We start from the raw sequence: 22,513 nt of genomic DNA on the forward strand, positions 1-22,513 counted from the left end.
TAAAATTAGATTTACTTATTTGTGTGGTGTGTTTTTTATTTTATTTTATCTTATTTTATTTATTTATTTGTTTGTTTGTTTATTGAGACAGGGTTTCTCTTTAGCTTTGGAGCCTGTTCTGGAACTAGCTCTTGTAGACCAAGACTGGCCTCCAATTAACAGAGATCCGCCTGCCTCTGCCTCCCGACTGCTGAGATTAAAGGTGTGCACCGCCACCATCCAGCTGTGTGTAGTAATGTTTCTGTGTTGGGTGCGCACATATGGAGCAGGAGTTGGCTTTTATTAATCCCCAAAATATGAGGAGAAAGACCACCAACCAAAATCATCATGGACAAGTCAATTAAAACAAGGTATTAATTAAAACATACATTTTTCATTTGTGTACATGGGCTGCCTCCCCCTACGGTGGGGCTCGAGGTCAGCCCTGGATGTGAGGAAGACAAAACTTTAATAGCACTGGGGTTGGAGGCTTCCAGTTGGGGGGCTTGGGCAGGCAAAATAGGCAGGGTTATAGGATCACGACAAACAAGTTATTCCTAACGACCTCCAGAAACACGGACACGTTTGCAAGGTGGTGGTAACAAGGCAGCCATAGTCACAACTAAGCAGCCATACACATAGAACTTTTGAAACAAAGGTAGGGTTGCAAGATAGTTACAAATAACTTTTCAAAACAAAGACATAGTTGCCATTTCTTGGAACAGGCCATACAGAGCAATTTGTAGTTAAGGTTACAGGTGGGACCTAGCCCAATCCTTGAGAAACAGAGGTTTAAGCATAGACAGGAATGAGCTTAGTTTGTCTTTTTTATAAGATGGCTTTTAAGATGGAGACAGGCTGCTTCTTCGCTCTCCCTTGTCTTCTGTGTCCCTCTCAAATGCTTGCTAGTGTCTTAGCATTCTCTGTCTGGAAAGAAACAAAATTTGTAATAAATCAAAGATATATTACTCATTCATAAATGTCTGATTAGCATAGTTAGAACAAATATTTTACGACCATATAATCTTGGTATGCCAAGACATGATAAGTAGCCATTTTGTGCCCTCTGCCCTTTGTTGAGGACAAAGGACACTTTTCTTTGTTTACCATGTGTGTCCCAGGGATCAAACTCAGGTTTTCAGGATTGATGGCCTGCACCTTTATGTGTTTAGTCATCTTGCTGGGGCCGAGGACTAATTTCTCTGAAGTCTCTCTCCTTGGCTTATAGATGGTGCTCTTCCATGAGAACACATTTCAACTACATATGAGCTTGGCCTGGGTGGTGGTGGTGTAGGCGTTTAATCCCAGTACTCAGGAGGCAAAGGCAGGTGGATCTCTGAGTTTGAGGCCAGCCTGGTCTACAGAGGTAGTGCTAGGACAGGCTCCAAAGTTACAGAGAAACCCTGTCTTGAAAAACCAAAATAATAATAATAATAAAGTCTTCTAGCTCTTCCTCTCCTCACTTTCCAGAGTCCCTGTGTGTGTGTGTGTGTCTGTGTGTCTGTGTGTGTGTCTGTGTGTGTCTGTGTGTGTGCGCGCGCATGTGCACTTGTGCTTGGCTACCTAGAGGAAGCAGATTTGAATTTGATGAAACAGCTATTTGGAGTCTGGCAATATAGCCATGATCAGGCAATGGGTTTTGGGAAATGGGGAGGGACAGAATAGCCTTAATGGGTTTCTGGGGAGAGGAATCTGGTGCTATGGCCCCAAGCCTGGTCCTCGGGTCCTCCTTCCCAATACTCAGGAGCTCCTACCAAGCATTTGAGGCTAAGCTTAAGGCTGCTCTTACCAGGCCTGAGCTCGAGCTGTCTGACCTATTTCTTTCCACAGAAGACAAAGGCCCTCAGCTGAAATCCCTCAGGGATGTCCTGCCCTCTCCCTGTGCCTTCCTCCACTGCCTTTGGTCCTCAGACCCAAGGTGGGGCTTAGGCCTCCTGTACACCTGTTATTTCCATTCCCTCTCCAATGCTAGAAATGGAGCCCAAGACTTCAGGCCTGTTAAGAAAGTGATTAACCACAGAGCTACACCCCAGGCAACTGTCCAACTTGGGAAGTTAATAGGTGTTTGAACCCTCCTCCAGGAGTCAGGGTAGATACCAGGAGATCTTTCTAGATGCTGTCATCTCCCTCAACCCTCAGTCCTGGAATCAAACCAAGGACCCCGCGCATGTAGGCAAGTGCTCTACCATTGAGCTCTGTCTGGGATGTTGCAGGATAAAAGCCTGCCTGGGCCTCCTCTCCCCGTGTGACGTGCCCCCATTTATGGCCCTCCATGTCCTAGGCCCTGACCTAGGCAATTAGCGTATTGATTGCTCCCAGTAAGCCTGCGATATGGAAGTAAATATAATCCCCACAAGGAAACGAAAGCTCATGGGGTGGAACAATTTCCCCAAGGTTGGCCTGACTCTACTTGACTTTTGTGGGGTCCTGTGTCCTGTGTCCTTGCACCGTCTACCTCCTAGATGTCACCGCTCCTCCTCCCAGCTCTCTTTTTCTTTCCAGAGTGTGAAGATGGGCTGCCCCTGAGATTCCTCTGTGCTCTCTGTGTGTCCATTCTGAATATTGCTATCTGGCCTCCTGCTCTGGTCCTCTTGGCAAATCAGAGTCAGTTCTCTTGGTGAGAACCTAAGGGAGAAGGCAAGTCAGGAATAAGAGGCTCTGCAAAGGTCAGGGTGCAGACGGAGGAGGAAATGCTGGGTTAATCAGTAAGGGGTCTTGAGAGCTCAGTGGTGCCACAGCCCACCTCATGCCCTTGAGACCAGCATGGGACACAGAGTAAAATTTCTACATGAACAAAAAGCAAAATGGAGGAGGTGGTGAGGTAGCTAGCTCAGTGGGTAAAGAGGCTTGCCATTGCAAGACTGGGAACCTGCGTTCCCCCCTCAGAGCCCACATAAAGGGGGAAGGAGACTCCATAAAACTGTCCTCTGACCTGCACATGCACTTCGTACACACGCTACAATAATAATATCAATCAACCCATTTTAAGTTTTAAAAGTGTGAAGGGGGGGCTGGAGAGTTGGCTCAGAGGTTAAGAGCATTGCCTGCTCTTCCAAAGGTCCTGAGTTCAATTCCCAGCAACCACATGGTGGCTCACAACCAGCTGTAATGGGGTCTGGTGCCCTCTTCTGGCCTGTAGGCATAGACACGGACAGAATATTGTATACATAATAAATAAATAAATATTTAATAGATAGATAGATAGATAGATAGATAGATAGATAGATAGATAGATAGATAGACAGATAGATAAAAGTGTGAAGGGTGCCCGTGAGGTGGCTCCGTGGGTAAAAGCACTTGCCACTGCTAACCTGAGTTCAGTCCCCAGGACTCACACAGCGAGGGAAGAGAACTGACTCACCTACACACAGATAAGGAAATAAGTAAAGGTAATTTAAATTTTTAAGGGGCTGGAGAGATGGCTCAGAGGTTAAGAGCACTGGCTGCTCTTCCAGAGGGCTTGAGTTCAATTCCCAGCTACTACATGGTGGCTCACAACCATCTGTAATGAGGTCTGGTGCCCTCTTCTGGCCTGCAGGCAGACATGCTGGCAGAATACTGTATACATAATAAGCAAATTAAAAAAAAAAAATAAAGCAAACCGGGCATAATGGCTCATGACTGTAATCCCAGGCCCTTGGAAAGCAGAAACAGATGGATCTCTGTGAGTTCAAGGCCAATCTGGTCTATATGCTGGGTTCTGGGACAGCCAGGGGTACAGAGAGAATGTCCTTAACCTGGGAGAATTCCCACTCGGCTACACCTGATCTGGTTCCAGAGTGCTAGCACCTAGCCTGAATCCATCTTTTGTTTCTTTGTTACCTTTTATTTCTCTTGTTGCCCTCTACGTGAATCTTGTCTGATAGTTTCCCAAGGGTGCAAAGCATACCCTAAACTTGTTGAGGAAAAATGCAGCAAACTGTGATCTTCCTAAATTGGGTTGTGTTCAGTATTGTCCCTTTGGAGGCCCAGGCAGCTTGTTTTGAGGAATGGAAATAAAAATTTGCTGAAGTGTAAATTTGGAGAACAATAAAAATATCCTTGGAGGGGCTGGAGAGATGGCTCAGAGGTTAAGAGCATTGCCTGCTCTTCCAAAGGTCCCGAGTTCAATTCTCAGCAACCACATGGTGGCTCACAACCATCTGTAATGGGGTCTGGTGCCCTCTTCTGGCCTGCAGGCATACACACAGACAGAATATTGTATACATAATAAATAAATAAATATTTTTAAAAAAATATCCTTGGAGAAAGGAAGGTGTCTTCATCCCAAGAGAGGCTGACTCCCCCTGCAGCTGAAGGCTAGAAACGTCCTAAAGGTAAAGCTGTGTGTTCCTCCCATGGACTCGCGTGGACCACACCTGTGTCCCAATACCTAGAAAGAAAGAAAGGAAGAGAGAGAGAAGGAAGGAAGGGAAGGAGGGAGGGAGGGAGGGAGGGAGGAAGATTTAATAGGAGGCTGGGCGACTTCTCAGTCAGTGAAGTAGTTGCCAATCAAGGATAAGGACCTGTGCCGGGCGGTGGTGGCGCACGCCTTTAATCCCAGCACTCGGGAGGCAGAGGCAGGCGGATCTCTGTGAGTTCAAGACCAGCCTGGTCTACAGAGCTAGTTCCAGGACAGGCTCCAAAGCCACAGAGAAACCCTGTCTCAAAAAAAAAAATGGATAAGGACCTGAGCTTGCCCCGTGGAATCCATGGGGCAACAACAGGTGAATTCCTGGAGCTGACTGGCCAGCCTGACTTAATCCACAAATCCTAGGTTCTAGTGAAAGTCCCTGTGTTAAGAAACAAGGTGAACAGCTCCTGAGGAATGACAGCCAAGGTTGATCACTGGCTCCACCTGGGAATATATGATCACAAAGAGCCAACCAGTCAGCCAGTCAGCCAGACACACACACACACACACACACACACACACACACACACACACAGAGAGAGAGAGAGACAAAAAGAGACCAGAGACAGAGACAGAGACAGAGAGACCAGAGAGAGAGAGAAAGAGCAAGACAGAGAGACCATAGAGAGAGGGGGAGGAAGAGAGGGAAACAGAGAGAGACCACAGAGAGAGAGAGAGAACACTCACTCAGACTATACAGAGAGACAGAGACCACACGAAGCACGCGCACACACATACACACACACACACACGCACACACACACACACACACACACACGCGCGCGCGTGCGCGGATTGAGAATTCATTTCAGTTTGTAGAGTGCTTGCCTAGCATGCAGAAGGCCCTGGGTTCAGTTCCCAATACAGCATGAAACTGGGTGTGGGGATATACATATTAATCCCAGCACTTGGGAATGGGAAGCAAGAGAACCATAAATTCAAGGTCATCTTCGGGAGCCCAGGGAACTTGAGGTCAGCTTATGCTACATGGGACTCTTGTTCCCCCACCACCATTGCTAGCATCTAAACTATGCTCCCTGCTTTCCTCCTGCCCGTCTGAGGACTTTATACCTTAACTAATGTTTCCAGCAACTCGACGCGATTGGCATTGTCATGGCCAGTTCCTCTTGGTGAGATTCACTGATTAAGCATGGAGGAGTTAGGCTGGTATGGTGGCCTATGTCTATGATCCCACTTAGAAGGTGACGACAGGAGGATCAGGAATTCGAGACCCTGCTCAGTTACACAGGTGAGCCTGGGCTGCGTGAAACCCTGTCAAAATAAACAAATAAGTAGCTTGTCTGAGGTCAGGAAGCTCGGAGAGTTCAGGAATGTGGGCAGCTTGACTGCACCCCCAAGCTGTTAAGTACTGAGCCTTACACGCACCATCCCTGTGGGGAGGGGAGGGCATTGGCAGGCAGGACCAACAAGAAGAAAAGGAGAAGCAGGGCAGGGCGAGTGATTTATGGGCAGGATGGTTCCCTTTCTGCGATCATAAAGCTGGGAGAAGGGGACCTATGCTCAGTGGGAAGGGAGATAAGGTAATTTAGGAGGGAGGCCAAATGGGTTCCTTTTCCTTCCTGGGCAGACTTCCTTGTGTCCTAACTCTGTGAGAAATTCACAAAGCCGGGAGCTGACATCAGGTATGAGTGTGAGGGTCATGAAGGTGTGGGGCACAGAATCTCAAGGAAGCAAAGGTGGAAGAGAGGAGGCAGGGAGGGAAGGCAGGAAGGATGAATGTCAAGGTCAGGATAAGGATAGAATCCCTCCAGCTGGGTTGTTGTGGCGCAGGTGGGAATTCCAGGACAGCCAGAGCTATGCAGAGAGTCCCTGTCCCAAAACAAAGTCACAAAAAAGAATTCACAAAATAATCATTACTTAAAAAAAAAAAAAAGCAACACTCTGCAATCAAACAAAAACAGACTGGAAAGAGCTGCCCAGAGGATCCAGCAAGTAAAGGTGTCTGCTGCCAAGCCTGAAGATGTGGGTTCAATCCCCAGGACCCATGTAGTAGAAGGAGAGAACTGATTCCCACAGGCGGTCCTTCTGATGGCCACACTCGGATCATGACATGCAAGCAGTGCACAAGTTAAAACATAACCACTGCCCAAGGCTCAGGGACCACGGAGAGGAAGAACGTAGGAACCAGAGCTGAGGATCACTTGAAAGAACGAGTCTGTGGAAATGACAGGATTGATGCGTCCTGGAGCTCATAGGACCCGTTGCCTGAACAAGACTGGCACATGATCAAGTCAGGCAACATTCTAGCAATGTGGGAGGAAGACCCCACAAGCCTCCACCTCTCACTGAGGAGCTATCGGCAGTCTGTGACTTCCAGGAGAGAAAGATTTGTAGATTTGTTAAGGTGTGGCCTCTGGGAGGTTGACCACACTCCAGTGGATTGCCCTGCACTCAGGAGGATATGAGCAGTACTAATTGGACTTGGTGAGCTGAGAGAGGGGGAGAGGGGAGAGAGAGAGAGAGAGAGAGAGAGAGAGAGAGAGAGAGAGAGAGAGAGAGAGAGAGAATATGAATTGGAGAGTAGGGGGTTGGGATAGATTTAGAGTTGGGGAGGAGGTGTGAACATGATCAAAATACATTGTATGAAATTCTCAAAGAATTATTAAAAACGCTCTGTTTTGGAGCTGGAGAAAGGGCTCAGCAGTTAGGAGCATGAACATATTATATTGCTCTCCCAGAGAACCTGGGTTCAATTCTTGGCCCCCACATCAGGCAGCAAACAGCAGGCAGTAACTTCAGCTCCAGGGCATCCAACACCCTCTTCTGACCTCTGTGAGCCCATGCATACATGTGGTGAACATACATACATTTACCCCCCACAAACACACACATAAATTAAAACAAACATCTAAGGGAGAGACAGTTGCCAGGTGGTGGTGTCTCACACTTTTAATCCCATCACTTGGGAGGCAGAGGCAGACTGAGCTCTGAGTTCAAGGCCAGCCTTGTTTACAAAATGAGTTCCAGAGTACACAGAGAAACAACTTCTCAAAAAAAAACTAAGAAAGAGAGAGAGAGAGAGAGAGAGAGAGAGAGTGTCCCTAAGAGCATCCAGGAGTCGAGGCATTGGGCAAAAGGATGTACGTCATGCTGAGTCCCTAGATTCACACGCTCTTTCACCCTATGTGGTGCCTGACCAGACCCTCCAGAGCCTGGGACAGAAGTCTGGCACTGTGTTGAGGCTGCTGTCAAGTGCTTTAGGCCTAATTAGGCAACTTCCAGCCTTTCAAGTCCAGATGCTGTGGCTTGGACTCCTGCCTCCTATATGATCTAGTTGTGTGACCTTGGGCAAGTCATTTGCCTCTTGGATCTGTAATCCCTGAAACTGGGCACATGATGGGGTTGTGATGAAGATTCCATGAGAGGAAGATAAAATAGTGTCCTTGGCACAGTGTTTGTCTGTTCCTTAAGTTAGGACTCTGCGATCAGCAGCTGATATTGTGACAACAGTTTACCCACAACTGTCATCTCACCTGGAGCATAGGATAGTAATCCCTATTGTCCCTCATTTAAAGAACATGGCGTCCCCTGTGTGAGTTGTGGGGTCAGGACACCTGGCACTTTGGTTACTCAAAGACCAGCCCAGCCCCAAAGGGATAGTAGCACACACCTAGTTCCCAGAAGCAACTCGATGACAGCTCCCATCCATCAATGACAGCGCCAGTCCAACCTAGCTTTATGGGCCCAGCAGCTACTTAAGACTGTGAAGAGCGGTCTGGTTCAGTTATTCTAGGCTGCTCCCGAGACCAGGTAGGCAGGAGCGAGTGGGGGTGAGAGGCTCCTGAGACCAGGTAGGCAGAGGCGAGTGGGGGTGGGGGACTTCTGACACCAGGTAGGCAGGTGAGTGGAGGTGAGGGGCTCCTGAGACCAGGTAGGCAGAGGTGAGTGGGGTGAAGGGTTCCTGAGACCAGGTAGGCAGAGGTGAGTGGGGTGAGGGGCTCCTGAGACCAGGTAGGCAGAGGTGAGTGGGGTGAGAGGCTCCTGAGACCAGGTAGGCAGAGGTGAGTGGGGTGAAGGGTTCCTGAGACCAGGTAGGCAGAGGTGAGTGGGGTGAGGGGCTCCTGAGACCAGGTAGGCAGAGGCGAGTGGATGGGAGTGAGAGGGTCCTGGGGCCTGGGATACCAGGTGAGTAGGTTTTGAGGAAAAGCTCCAAGGAAAAGTGGTGGCTCTGATTTGGAGTCGGGTCTGGTTTTCTTTCTTTCTTTTTTATTTTATGTTCATTGGTATTTTGTGTGTCTGTGTCAGGGTGTCAGATCTTGGAGTTATAGACAGTTGTGGGCTGCCATGACGGTGCTGGGAACTGAACCCCGGTCCCCTGGAAGAGCAACCAGTGCTCCCAAACACTGAGCCATTTCTCCAGCCTCCTGTTTGTTTTGAGACGAGGAGGCCTTGCTATATAGCATAGGCTGGTCTTGAACTGGTGACCTCCTGCCTTGACTCCCTGAGTGCTGGGATAGGAGACATGCGCCAGCATATCTAACAAATTGGGGCTGCTGTCCTCAACACTTCAGAATCTAGCTAGCTCAGCTACAGAGGTAGAAAGGCTGTGGAGAACCTCTGTGTGAGGGACACAGAGCTCAGCACCACTCTGCCCGACTCCACCCTGGCTTCAGCCATGTTCTGCAGAGGACAGTTTGTACTTTGTCCTACAGCTTCTGTCTTTACCCCTCATCTACAGACACAGGGTGAAGATGAGTGACCGGAGATGAAGGGACTTTGCTTGGGGTGCTAGTCTTAACGATGGGAAGACGAGCGAAGAAGACAGCCCTGTGACCTGCACCAGACTCCAGCACCATGACGGTGTCCTACACTCTCAAGGTGGCAGAGGCGCGCTTTGGAGCCTTCTCCGGCCTGCTCCTCCGCTGGAGGGGCAGCATCTACAAGCTCTTGTACAAGGAGTTCCTGCTCTTTGGTGCCTTGTATGCTGTACTCAGCATCACATACCGGTGAGAGCAGCTCAGAACCCTGGCCAGTGAAGACCGGTGCTGCCGGCCTCCTTCCAACCCAGGTCTCTGCCCTGTGTGCCCTAGGCTGTTGCTGACCCAGGAGCAGAAGCATATTTATGCCCAGGTGGCCCGATACTGCAACCGCTCAGCAGACCTCATCCCCCTGTCCTTTGTGTTGGGTGAGGCCCCCTTCTAGTTAGTGCTGGGTGAGGCCCCCTTCTAGTTTGTGCTGGGTGAGGCCCCCTTCTAGTTCACTTCTCCTGGTCTCCTGACCATGTTCTCTAACCTTTGGGTTGAGGGGACAGCTCTGGGAAGTTTAGCCTGGAGCCAATCAGCAGACAGAAGGGCTAGAGCCTGGGTCCACAGTTTCTCTGGGTCACTCCTTGTCTATCATTTGCTGGACCCTCAATCTTCACTGGCACACTAGCTGGCCTTAAAACCCCACTCTGGGTACCAAAGGGGAGCTAGAGAGAAGGGATAACCCCTCTCTACCCTCCTAGAGAAAAGGTGTCAGAGTCAAAAATAATCCGGAAGTTTGTCTTCTCTGCCTCTTCCGGGCCCGACTTTCCCAGTCAGGCAGTGGAACCAGAAGGGTCCCAGAGTCCCATACAGTACCACCCTAATGCCTGGCACCTTTCTTTCTGGCCCTGTTATCCACGGTGGCTCACCAGGTTTCTACGTGACTTTGGTGGTGAACCGATGGTGGTCTCAGTACACAAGCATTCCACTGCCGGACCAGTTAATGTGTGTCATCTCAGCCTGTGTGCACGGTGTGGACCAGAGTGGCCGTTTACTACGCCGAACTCTCATCCGCTATGCCAACCTGGCATCCGTGCTGGTGCTGCGTTCCGTGAGCACCCGTGTGCTCAAGCGCTTCCCCACTATGGAGCACGTGGTGGATGCAGGTGCCTGGGTGGTCGCAGCCCCTGGGTGGGTGGCTCGATGTCTTGGCTTTCCTCCCGTGATGGAAAGGTTTGACCCTTAGGGGGCGCTCCAGGATTCCAGAGAAGTCAGTGGGTCTAAGGGAAACCAGCCAGATGCTGGACTCCTAGCGCCCCCTGGCGGCAGGAGACATCTGCACCTTACCTTCTTTATCCTGGCAGGTTTCATGTCTCAGGAAGAGAGGAAAAAGTTTGAGAGCTTGAAATCTGATTTTAACAAGTACTGGGTCCCTTGCGTCTGGTTCACTAACCTCGCCGCGCAGGCCCGCAGGGATGGACGAATTCGTGATGACATCGCTCTCTGTCTCATACTGGAAGTAAGTCAGTTTAGGGTTTGGATCTTTGGTTCTATCGCCAGCTTCAGAATAATATTTTTGGTAGTTGACACTTAAAAGGCACCAACTATATGCCACACACTTTTTGGAGGAAAGTACAAGATTACTCTCCATAGCTCAAGCTTGCCTGAAACTCAGTATTTAGCCAAGGCTGGCCTCAAATCCATGTTAATCCTGCCACTGCCTCCTAAACTTTGGAATTGCAGGCATGAGCCACCAGGCCTAGCAACTGCGTACTTGGGAAGCATGTCCTTGTGTTGACTCACTTAGTCCTCAAAACAACCCTGCAAGACAGGTACTATCATCCCCCTCTCACAGATAAGGAAACTGAGGCACAGAGTTGAAAAGCCCCTCACACAGTATGTTAGTGAAGCTGGGATCATGGACTTTCTGGCTCCAGGGTGGGAAATTGCTTCCTACCCTAAGCACCTCAGCCTGATGACCTGAGAGCCTGGGGCTCCAGCCTGGTCCAGGTCATTTTTATGTGGCATCTCCTGCTTTCTTCCTCATCTCCCTTGTCTCCTCTGACCTCCCCCTCACCTGCTTCTCTAGGAGCTGAACAAGTATCGTGCCAAGTGCAGCATGCTCTTTCACTATGACTGGATCAGCATCCCCCTTGTCTACACCCAGGTAACTGCTTCTTATCCTGCCCAGCTGGATGTGCTATAGTGTGTGAGATCCCAAGGGCCAGAGATGGCTCTTCACCTAGGCCAAGTCAGTCTCAGGAGGTACTGAACTGCTGAGGGTCATCCTCAAAAACCTTACTTCACCCCAATCAATAGTACCCTATCATCCTCAAAAACCTTCCTCTACACCCATAAAGATAACTCGGTCTCAAGTCAGGTAGTGGTGGCACACACCTTTAATCCCCTCACTCGGGTAGCTGAGGTAGAAGCAGGCAGATCTCTGGGTTAGAGACCAACCTGGTCTACAAGGTAGGTTTCAGGTCAGCAGACTACACAGAGAAAGTCTTGAAAAGCAAAAACAAAAAGATGATCCTGACCAAGGCCAGCTGGCCTGGGTCTGAAAAAACCTGGGATAAAACTGGACTCGCTGAACATAGCGGACAATGAGGACTACTGAGAACTCAAGAACAATGGCAGTGGGTTTTTGATCCTACTGCACGTACTGGCTTTGTGGGAGCCTAGGCAGTTTGGATGCTCACCTTACTAGACCTGGATGGAGGTGGGTGGTCCTTGGACTTCCCACAGGGCAGGGAACCCTGATAGCTCTATGGGCTAACAAGGGAGGGGAACTTGATTGGGGGAGGGGGAGGGAAATGGGAGGTGGTGGCGGGGAAGAGACAGAAATCTTTAGTGGGGATGAATATGATAGAAATACATTGTACACATATATGAAATTATCAAAGGGTGAAAAATGTTTTTTAAAAAGTGTGTGCCTCGCCGGGCGGTGGTGGCGCACGCCTTTAATCCCAGCACTCGGGAGGCAGAGGCAGGCGGATCTCTGTGAGTTCGAGACCAGCCTGGTCTACAGAGCTAGTTCCAGGACAGGCTCCAAAACCACAGAGAAACCCTGTCTCGAAAAACAAAACAAAAAAAAAAAATCAAAAAGTGTGTGCCTCAGAAGAAATGATAAAATAATAGAGGTCTATCATTCAATAAAAAAAAAAAAAGATGATCCTGTCCTGCCAGGCATGGTGGCATACATCTTTAATTCCAACACTTGGGAGACAGAGGCAGAAGGATCTCTGTGAGTTCGAAGACAGCCTGGTCTACATAACAAGCTCCATCAAATACAAACAGGGCTACACAGAGACCCTGTCTTAAAAAGTGAAAACAAAAAGATTTTTGTCTCTATTGCTACTGCCACCCAGTAGTCCATGCCTAATCACTCGGCAGACCTCTCCAGGCCCTCAAAAACAGGGACAGACTTCTCTTGTTGTCCCAGGGTGCTCTGACCTTTGCTTTTCCTTCAGGTGGTGACGATAGCTGTATATTCCTTCTTTGCCCTTTCCCTGGTGGGCCGACAGTTTGTGGAGCCAGAAACGGGGGTTGCCGAATCTGGGAAGGAGTCCTCTCCAGCCCTGGGGGACCTGGACATGTTCGTGCCTCTTACCACATTGCTGCAGTTTTTCTTTTATGCTGGTTGGCTCAAGGTGGGTGTGGCATTCTACTCTGTAGACAGGCACGGATAATCACTATTACACTGCAGTGCTGAGCAGTCGGGGGAGGGAGCTCTGTGCCGGAAAGTCACCGTTTCTCCAATTCATAGGTAGCTGAACAGCTCATTAACCCCTTTGGTGAGGATGACGATGACTTTGAGACCAACCAGCTCATAGACCGAAACTTGCAGGTTAGGTGTGGGGTAGGGGACTGGGGGCAGATAGCCAGGTGTGCGGAGGAGAAACAGTTGTGGGGGCTTACTGTTTGCCCTTCTGCTGGCTCAGGTGTCCCTGCTCTCTGTGGATGATATGTACCAGAACCTGCCTCCTGCCGAGAAGGATCAGTACTGGGATGAGGCCCAACCTCAGCCACCCTATACGGTGGCCACAGCCGCTGAGTCGCTGCGTCCTTCCTTTCTGGGATCCACCTTCAACCTGCGGTGAGTCGGGATTTGACCCGGAAACTGGTGCCTAGTCCCTGGGGACCCTATGAGGATACAAACATGTCTCTATCCGCTTTGGCACTGGCAGCATGAGCGACGACCCTGAGCAGTGCCTGCAGGTGGAGACGTCCCCAAGGTCCGACCTGCCGGCACCCTCCACGCAGACCCCGCTGCTGGGCCGCTTCCTGGGCACAGGAGCACTGTCACCAGCTGTAAGCCTGCGGAACTTCGGCCGAACGCGCGGTGCCCCCAGGACCCCGCACGTGCTTCGCTTGCGGACCGAGTTGGGTGGCGAAGAGGCTGCAAGCCGTATAGATGAGGCGGAGGAATCTGGGGATGAAGCCCTGGAACCTTGAGACTGCCACCCTGCCTTCTTCCCCAGTTGTGCTTGGAGCAACTTTTCCACTGGGGAAAGCATTTGGGGACAGCCTTTGAAAGCAAAGATGGCCAGGAGTTAGAGCTGGGGGTAGGGTTTATCTCCTTTAGCGTGATAGTGGGATAGATTGCTTGGGGGGAAGCTAGAATAAAGAAAAGGCCAAATACATAGGGTTAGAACACAGAGGCAAGATTATCTTTTTAGGCATTGGGGAGCTAGGCCCAAAACACTGGGGGAATGCCAGCATTCCTAGAAGTCTGGCCTGGTGTCCAACCCCAGCCTCTGTGCTGTCTTTGATTTTAGTACTGAGCTCAGGAAGTGGCATTTCCAGTTTTGCGTAGATGCTGGGTGGACTGCTGGCCTGGGACAGCTGTTTTAGAACCAAGCGTGAAAGTGAAGACACATTCCTTACCCTAGTAACCTCACTCTGAAGGCAGGTCAGTGGCTGTGCTGTGGGGCCTTATTTGCAATGCTCACTTTTTATTTATAACGAGAATAAAGCCATTGGCTCACTGTGAATCATCACCTGGCTGCCCTCTCCAGTTATCAAAATGAAAACCATACTACATTTATCAGTGTGTTGGAGACCCACCTTTGCAATCAGTTCTGTCCTTCTACACTGTGGGTTCCAGGGACAGAACTCAGGTCATCAGGCCTGGCACCACATGCCTTTTCCAGTGGAGTCCTCTCGATGGCCATCAAAAGCACTAACACCAGGCAGTGGTGGTGCACGCCTTTAATCTCAGCACTTGGGAGGCAGACAGGTGGATCTCTGTGAGTTTGAGGCCAGCCTTGTCTATAGAGTGAATTTTAGGACAGGCTCCAAAGCTACACAGAAAAACCCTGTCTCTAAAAAACCAGAGACAAAAAAAATTGTATCACAAGTGTATGCTGTAGAGGGCAGAGGGAGGGAAACACCTGAGTTAAATGCCAGTCTTGGTCTACCAGCACAGCCAGAGCTAAAAGATAGTGTACGCTCATGGATGCAGCATCACAGCAAGCCTGAGGTCAGACAAGGCAGGAGCTAGTGTGCCCCTCCTCTCATGTGGGCTGTGTGGATGTGGACACACTGTGTGGGGTCAAAGGATGCTTTCAGAATCAACCCCCATGCTTCTGGAAATCAAATGTAGGTCAGGCTTGTGTGACAAGCATTTACACAGGCTGAGCCATTTATCCAAATCTTAACGTGCAGACAATAGCACACCAGTGATAACCAATGCTAATATAGAAAGCACAAATGCTTTTGCAGATGTTAATGACAGAGAATACTGTTTTCAAAACAGGGATTCACTATGTAGTCCTGGAACTCACTCTGTAGAACAGGCTGGCCCTGAACTCAGTGCTAGGGAGTCACGAAGGGTGGTAGTGGTACTGAGAGGCAGAGACAGGTGGGTTTGAGGCCAGCTTGACTTACAGAGCTGAGTTGTAAGGAACAGGCTCTAAAGCTACAGAGAAACCCTGTCTCAAAAAAACCAGAGGGCTGGAGATGGCTCAGTGGTTAAGAGCACTGACTGCTCTTCCAGGTCTCACAACCACCTATAATAAGATCTGGTGCCCTCTTCTGGCCTACAGGCAGGATACTATATAATTAATATTAAAAAAAAATTTAAAAAGGAAAAACAAGCATGTGCCACACTACCAGGCCCAGTCAGTGTGTAACAAAAGGGAGCTGAATTTGACTTTCTCTTGAAAAGCCTACATCAACTTTTTTTTTTTTTGGTTTTTTTCGAGACAGGGTTTCTCTGTGGCTTTGGAGCCTGTCCTGGAACTAGCTCTGTAGACCAGGCTGGTCTCGAGATGCGCCTGCCTCTCTCTGCCTCCATCACCCCGGCTCTACATCAACTTCTTAAAACATGAGCTTAACCCTAATTGGAATCCTCATAAAATTCCATCGGTCTTAAGTAGGGAGGGACAGCTAGAGATACAGCTCATTTGATATCCTGGGGTTAGATGGCGGTGGTGGCACACCTTTAATCCCAGCACTCGGGAGGCAGGAGGATCTACAGAGTTACTTCTAGGACAGGCTCCAAAGCTACAGAGAAACCTGTCTGGAAAAACAAAGCAAAACCCAAAACACTCAAACACAAAATGGTGGCACATGCTTTTAGGCCCAGAACTAGGGAGGCAGAGGCAAACAGATCTTGGGTTCAAGGGCAGCCAGTATCATAGAAAAACAGAAAAAGATTGTTAGGCAGGTGGTGGCAGCACACACATTCAATCCCAGCACTCGGGAGGTAGACAGATCTCTGAGTTTGAGGCCAGCCAGGACTAGAGAAATTATCTTAAAAATCAAAAAATTAACTTATTAGAAAGGCTGAGTAGTCAAGAGCACCCATTCCAGTTCCAACAGGTCCAATGCCCTCTTCTGACCTTCTTGAGCACCAGACAAACACATGGCACACATGCGGATGCAGACAAGACACCAAGCATGGTGGGAGGGTGTGTGGCCATGGGATGCTATGAATCCCCTGATGCCCATCTTTAATCAACACAAAGAGATAAAGACAAACAGACCCCTATGAGCAAGGCTAGCCTGAATAGTTTCATATCAGCCAGGGACACATATTAAGCACTGATCTCAAAAACGAACCAATTTTGGGAGCTGGAGATGGCTCAGTGGTTAACCACTGCTTGCTCTTCCAAAGGTCCTGAGTTCAATTCCCAGCAACCACATGGTGGCTCGCAACCATCTGTAAAAAGATCTGGTGCCCTCTTCTGGCTTGCAGACACACACGCAGACAGAATACTGAGAATACTGTATATATAATAATCTTAAAAAAAAAAAAAAAAAACAAAAAAACCAAACCAATTTTGAGGTTTAATTTTGAGGTTTTTAAAACCCATCTCCTGGCTCTTACATTCAGGTAGCTATAAATGCAGCTGCAGCTACTGCTACAGTGATATACTCACTTGCAATGCTTCCCACCAAAATGGCCAGATTAACCCTCTGGAACTGTAAACAAGTCCCCCATAAACTCCAAAATTTGCTGGGGGTGATAGCACATACCTTTAATCTCAGAAGTCAGAGGCTGGTGGATTTGAGATTCAGGACAGCCAGGACCAGAGACCTTGTTTTAGAACATCTCCCCTCAAAACAAACACTTGATCTCATGTAGGACAGTGCACATCTTTAACCTCAGCACTAGGGGGACAGGAGGCAGATCTGAGTTTGAGGTAAGCCTGGTCTATAAAAGTTCCAGGACAGCCATAATTGTCACACAGAGAAACCCGTTTTAAAAACCAAACCCAGCCAAAACAAGAAACAAAAACCTGCCAGGCAGTGGTGTTGCACACCTTTAATCCCAGCAGGCAGATCTCTGAATCTGAGGTCAGCCTGGACAGAGTGAGTTCCAGGACAGGCTCCAAAGGTACACAGAGAAACCCCCAAACCTTTGAAAGGTCAGACAGACAAAATGTTTGCTTAATGAGCATCAAGACCCTGCACTGGATAGCCAACCACTTGGGTTAGGGTGCATAGCTGATTTTAGATAAAGTACCATTTCTCCTCTTAACTTCTATGGGAAACCTTAAAACTTAATGTTTTAATGTTTAAGGCAATGCATATCTCTAATCCAGCACCCAGGATGTAGAAGATGAATCTGAGCTGAAATCAGCCTGGTGGGGAGCTCCAGAGACTACCTCAAAAGTCCCCCAAACTTGTCAAGACATCTTCTCTTGTAACTTGTATGACTGTCAGGATCCTCAACAGAATGCCCAAGTCCCCAGACTTCCCACGAACCACCTAACAAGGCTGCAAGTATAGCAGGTGCTATAGCCATGTGCTTAATATTCATACAGGCAAATGCCTAGCACACACACAAATAGAACCCTGAAAACCCAAGTCTACAAAGGGACAGTTCTCTGTCCTGACAATACAAGCACACCAAAACTGTTGGAGAGCTCACAAGCGTCCTCTATATCAAAGTGCTCTAGGCTCCCAGAAGACCAAGGAAGCCGGATGGTGGTGGCGTATGCCTTTAATCCCAGGCACTTGGCAGATGGCTCTGTGAGTAGTTCGAGGCCAGTCTGGTCTACCAGAGCTAGTTCCAGGACAGCTAGAGCTATTATACAGAGAATCCCCACCTCACAAAACAAAAAGACCCAGAATACTGACTTTACTCTAACCACTGTTCTCGAGGACTAGGCACCGGGCCTTACAGTGTGGCTGCATGGGTCAGGCAGCGAAGATGAGCCTAGCTTTGCAGAGGGGAGCAGGAAACATTCCGACAATATAAATACAGAATAATAAACACCTTTATTACATGAGCTATGATGGTTTATTTGCCTTTCCGGGCTTTGATCTTCCTCAGATAGAACTCCAGCTCCTTGCCTTCTAGCACATAGCCATCTGCTCTGCCACACTGGCCTGGTCTTGAGGCGATACAGGCTGTAAGAGAATAGGTGGTCCTTAGCAAAAGAGGCCTCACTCAACCTACCTCAAGCTGGTCTGATACCCAAAGGGCAGGCATGAAGCCAACTGTCTCCTCAGATACACTTTATCCTCACTTAAGACGTCAGCAGCAGAACTGGACAAAGTTCTCATCACCGAGACAGCCATCAGCCAGGGCATCAACTTCCCCAACCACCACTCAGCCCGTTCCACACATGAATTCCCTCTTAGGCCCACAGCAACCTCCACTCACGCTTTCTGAACCCCACTGTTCACACCTCCCAACACCCCGACAGTCAATCGAGCCAGGTAAGGGTACAGCCCCACTGACTCCCGCTCCCAGCCAGCAGCCGTCCATCTATCTCACCCAGAAGCTTGCCCTGCTGAAACTGCTCCTCCAGAAGACTGCTGATCTTGGCGTTCTTTTTCCTTTCATCGTATTTCTTCTGAATTTTCTTTGATCGTTTTTTGTTTAATATTTCTTCCTCCTCAGGAGTCTGAATAAAGAAAACACAAATGACTGGTCATCATTAAAGCCACCAAATCTTCCCGAATCCCCCATCCCCTGACGCTTGCCTTCTTCAGCACACAAGTGTTCATCTCCTTCCTTCAGTAGCAGAACTGGACAGAATTTTCATCACAAGAAGGCAGCCCTCCCCCACCTCGTCCCCCAGCAGGAAAGGAACTCACCAGCTTGGCCCCCTTCTTGCGGCCCAGGGGCAGTGCATAGTGGGACTCGTACCACTGTCGGTACGGGGTGCTGTCAATGAGCACGATGCAGTTCTTGACCAGAGTCTTGGTGCGGACCAGCTCGTTATTGGACGCATTGTAGACGACATCAATGATCCTTGTCTTGCGAGTACAGCCTGCATGCCAGGGAAATTCACAATTTAGGGGCAGGGAAGGCAGCTCAACACCAAGGCACTTGCTTAACTTGTACCTGGCTCGAGCAAACACATGCTCGCTCACACACAGTCCTACCTCAAGCACACAGGGCAACTACTAGCTGTACCCCCTTCCCCAGGGTCCTTTACCCCAGGGAGGGCAGAATACCCAGCCGCTCAGCCCACACTACTTTTTCCTGTAATTCAAAGCTTTTCTCAGCAATCTCCAGGAAATACCCCGCGTTGCAGGACTTATTAGATCAGATCAGAAAAGAACTCTCCAGCTACCTCAAGGCAAACTTAAATACTCTGATACAGTCAAAGGACTTACACTCAGAACCCCAGGAAAAGTTCCCCACATCCAATCTTAGGGCACGGTACTTCTTATTGCCTCCTCGCACACGGACCGTGTGGATGCGACGAGGGCCAATCTGGAAGACACAAGAAAGCCAGAACATGGTCACCACGAAGAGGGGACCAGGAGAGGAACCTGAGCTAGATGGGAGGTAACAGTCAGTGTAACTATGACAAGTCCTTTCACGGGCAAGTGGCATACAGGTGACCAAGACGGCCATAACCACGCCTAAGGATACTTTTTCATCATTCTAATTACCTCCAGAAAGAAAAGCCAGGCCCCGAAAACACAGCAGGAACTGCGGCAAAAAGGTCTCAACGTTACAGGACTAACACGAAAGGAGCCCACTCCTAGGCGTCCTGCAAGGCCTGGTCCCCAGCATGTGCCCATGAGAGCGGGGGGGCACCACCAACCCTGTGTTCTCCAGGACTTCCCTCCGCACGAGGACACGTGCGAGACGCCCAGCCTCCCAGACAGAGAGCTCGGACAAGCGACCCCCCGACCCCCGAACCCACCTTAGTGTTAGCCGCAGGCCGTCCCAGCTCATACTTCCGCTTCTTGTGGTAGGGCTTTCTCTTGCCCCCGGTCTTGCGGCGCTTGTGCCAGTTGTCCCGAGAGATGCCTGTGTGCGGGAGCGGGGACGCAAGCCTGAGCGATCGGGCCTCGGTGCCGGCGATCCGGCCAGCTCCGGGGCCCCGCTCGGCCGGCGGGCCGCACACTCAGCTCTCCAAGGTTGGCCTCCCCACGACGCAGTCGGGAGTATGCAGCACACCTAGGTGTCATCATCCGCGTGCGGCCCGCGGCAGCCATGATGGGCCGCTCGCAGCCTGGAGCCCGGAGCCCGGGAAGCGGCCTCGGCGATCTCGGCGGCCCAAGCCCACGGCCGGCCCTCCCCACGGGTGCTCGTGGCCCACGGTCGGGACGAACATGCTCCTGGCAGGGCTGCGGGGCAGGATGGAGACGGATGGCGCTCGCTCCCCGCAGCCCGACCCGGCCCACAGCAACACTCACCCATCGCTCGGCGCTGGCAGGAAAGAGGAAGCGCAAAGCTTCACGGTCCGGTTTCTAAAACTCAGCCCCGCCTTCTTTACGTCTCTTCCGGTTCCCGGGAAGGAACCGGGGCCTCGAGGATCCTGGGACGCCAGGGAGGGTGCAGACCCCTGCGAGGTCCCTTGACCTTGGGGCAGACTGGAACCAGCCTGCTGTGCGCCGTTAGACGACGGGAGAGGTCACACTCGCCCGCTGTTGTGCTTACGTTTTTGTCCTTAATTAATTAATTTATTTTGGGGGACCGGTCTTCTGTAGCCTAGGTCCTCAGTTTCCACCTGCCGAGCAAACTACGCCGGAATTAAAGGCGTACGCTGCCGTGCGGTCCACACCTATGGTGTTTTTTTGTTTGTTTGTTTTTGTTGTCGTTTCCCCGTTTGTTAGTTTGTTTTTAAAATTACACTTGGCAGGGCACGGCTCACGCCGTCCATTCCAGTTCCCCAGAGGCAGAGGCAGGTGGATTTCTGAGTTTGAGGCCAACTTGATCTACAAAGTGATTTTTAGGAAAGCCAGGTTTACATAAATAGACCCTGCCTCGAGAAAGAAAATAAAATTAAATTAAACTTATCTGGCCTACGTGGGTGGGCAGGGGGCTCGTGGCTGGAGTAGAAGAGGGAGTACTTGAGAGAGTCGGTTAGGTCCCCTCCTACCCTGTGGGACCCGGGGTCTTTTGTTTTTCGTTTGTTTTTGAGTGTAGTTTTGCTGGCAGCAGAAGTTGGGTATCAGGCAACCACTCTACCCATGTTATACCTCTATAACTCTACCACTCAGTTATACCCATGTTACGAGCTGGGGGACTTCAGCTCCAGGTTCTTTTCGAGTAATATCTATGAGGACTCTGTGCCCTTCTCCCCAGAGAGTGATGAGAAACCAGACCAAGAAAGAGAATTGTTGTTTTTTTTTTTTTAATTTTTATTTTTTTATTTATTTTGTATGCAGTTAGCCAGAAGAGGGCACCAGACCTCAATACAGATGGTTGTGGACCACCATGTGGTTGCTGGGAATTGAACTCAGGACCTTTGGAAGAACAGGCAATGCTCTTAACCACTGAGCCATCTCTCCAGCCCCGAGAATTGTTTTTATAATGATTCTTTACTAGCAACTTCAATATCCAATGCATCAATGGGGGTTACAATCTCAATAGGTATGGGGGATTGATAATGGGCAACACACAGGCAATTCAATATCACAATTATTAATCCTACTAAACCTAATACATAAAACCAATTCATAACCTAATCTAATTTATCACTTATTCATAAAACACTTCTTAACCTTAATACAACTTATCCATTACTTATCTATAACCTTAATACAACTTATCCATTAATTATCTATAAAACACTCCTTAACCTTAGCTTATCCATTAATTATCTATAAAACGCTTCTTAACCTTAACTTATCCATTAATATTTCCTAATCTTATCAATTATCCATAAAATATCTCTTAACATTTCACACACTAAACATATGTATTAACACATCTATGCTCTTCTCTTAACCTCTCATACACACATGAAATAGCATCATACGACCTGATATTCCCTGGCTTAAAAAAGACTTTGAATTTCTTCAGGCTGGGCTCTTGTCCGCACTGGGGGCTGGGTAGCGAAGATCGACTCTTGACCCCGTAGTCTGCGCTCAGGAGATAAGGTCCTGATGTTCCAGGCTGGTATCTGGTAGGGGCCTTGGACTCGGCTTTCGGGTAACCGAGTCTCGGGAGACAAGGCTTTTAGTTCTCTACTCTCGAAGATGAGGCTTTGCTCTCGGGATGGCAAAGCGTTCTGTCTGCTCAAAAGACAAAGCTTTGCTTACTGGATGGCAAAGCATTCTGAAAGGCAGAGTATCTAGTCTGTTCTCGGGAGACAGACCTTCAATGTCCACTCTCAGGGAATGAGGATTTGCATTCGGGATGCAAGGCATTAAATGTCTGTTTTCGGGAGACAAAGCTCTGTGCTCAGGAGACAGAGCATTAAATGTTTAGGCAAGGCATTCAATATTGCTGCTTTTCGGGAGGCAGGCTAGGAGGATCTCTCTTTCCACGGAGGCCTGATGCCAGAGCCATTGTGAGAAGTGAGATAACCGTCCTGCTTCAGCCAACTCTTTTAAGTCAGTTCGAAACTGCCCCTCGTTTGATCCTTCCGATAACCAGATGTCCTAGGTTATCAGTATCGACTGGCCACAGAAGGGTGGGGGGTCCCTCTTGTGTGGCAAGATTATTTCATTACCACGGTTGCTGGGTGCAGCCCCCACATCTGGCAGGGCCAGATGGGTGTGACAG

At 49.4% G+C, this 22,513-nt stretch overlaps 2 protein-coding genes and 4 non-coding genes across 6 annotated transcripts; 1 reads left to right on the forward strand and 5 right to left on the reverse strand.

Annotated features, from left to right (window-relative positions):
* Window positions 1-9,187: 9,187 nt before the first annotated feature.
* On the forward strand, window positions 9,188-13,536 carry Best4 (bestrophin 4). Its single transcript, XM_075945532.1, has 9 exons — window positions 9,188-9,339; window positions 9,424-9,518; window positions 10,011-10,244; window positions 10,443-10,597; window positions 11,168-11,245; window positions 12,552-12,731; window positions 12,848-12,928; window positions 13,023-13,177; window positions 13,269-13,536. The coding sequence occupies exons 1-9, from the start codon at window positions 9,188-9,190 to the stop codon at window positions 13,534-13,536; spliced, it is 1,398 nt and encodes a 465-aa protein (XP_075801647.1).
* Window positions 13,537-17,792: 4,256 nt separating this feature from the next.
* Rps8 (ribosomal protein S8) lies at window positions 17,793-20,267 on the reverse strand. The gene is made up of 6 exons (XM_075945714.1): window positions 20,197-20,267; window positions 19,701-19,807; window positions 19,162-19,261; window positions 18,637-18,812; window positions 18,314-18,443; window positions 17,793-17,943 (listed from the first exon to the last, which is right to left on the reverse strand). Exons 1-6 carry the CDS (start codon window positions 20,198-20,200, stop codon window positions 17,834-17,836), a joined length of 627 nt encoding a protein of 208 aa, XP_075801829.1. The 5' UTR covers window positions 20,201-20,267; the 3' UTR covers window positions 17,793-17,833.
* On the reverse strand, window positions 18,037-18,107 carry LOC142834505 (small nucleolar RNA SNORD38). The gene has a single exon (XR_012907596.1). It is a non-coding gene; the product is annotated as a small nucleolar RNA SNORD38 (small nucleolar RNA).
* On the reverse strand, window positions 18,524-18,591 carry LOC142834506 (small nucleolar RNA SNORD38). Its single transcript, XR_012907597.1, has one exon. It is a non-coding gene; the product is annotated as a small nucleolar RNA SNORD38 (small nucleolar RNA).
* On the reverse strand, window positions 19,338-19,441 carry LOC142834507 (small nucleolar RNA SNORD46). The gene has a single exon (XR_012907598.1). It is a non-coding gene; the product is annotated as a small nucleolar RNA SNORD46 (small nucleolar RNA).
* On the reverse strand, window positions 19,898-19,976 carry LOC142834499 (small nucleolar RNA SNORD55/SNORD39). The gene has a single exon (XR_012907590.1). It is a non-coding gene; the product is annotated as a small nucleolar RNA SNORD55/SNORD39 (small nucleolar RNA).
* Window positions 20,268-22,513: the final 2,246 nt, after the last annotated feature.

This window comes from Microtus pennsylvanicus, chromosome 13 (genome assembly GCF_037038515.1).
Source record: "Microtus pennsylvanicus isolate mMicPen1 chromosome 13, mMicPen1.hap1, whole genome shotgun sequence".
In the NCBI taxonomy this organism is placed as follows: Eukaryota; Metazoa; Chordata; class Mammalia; order Rodentia; family Cricetidae; genus Microtus; species Microtus pennsylvanicus.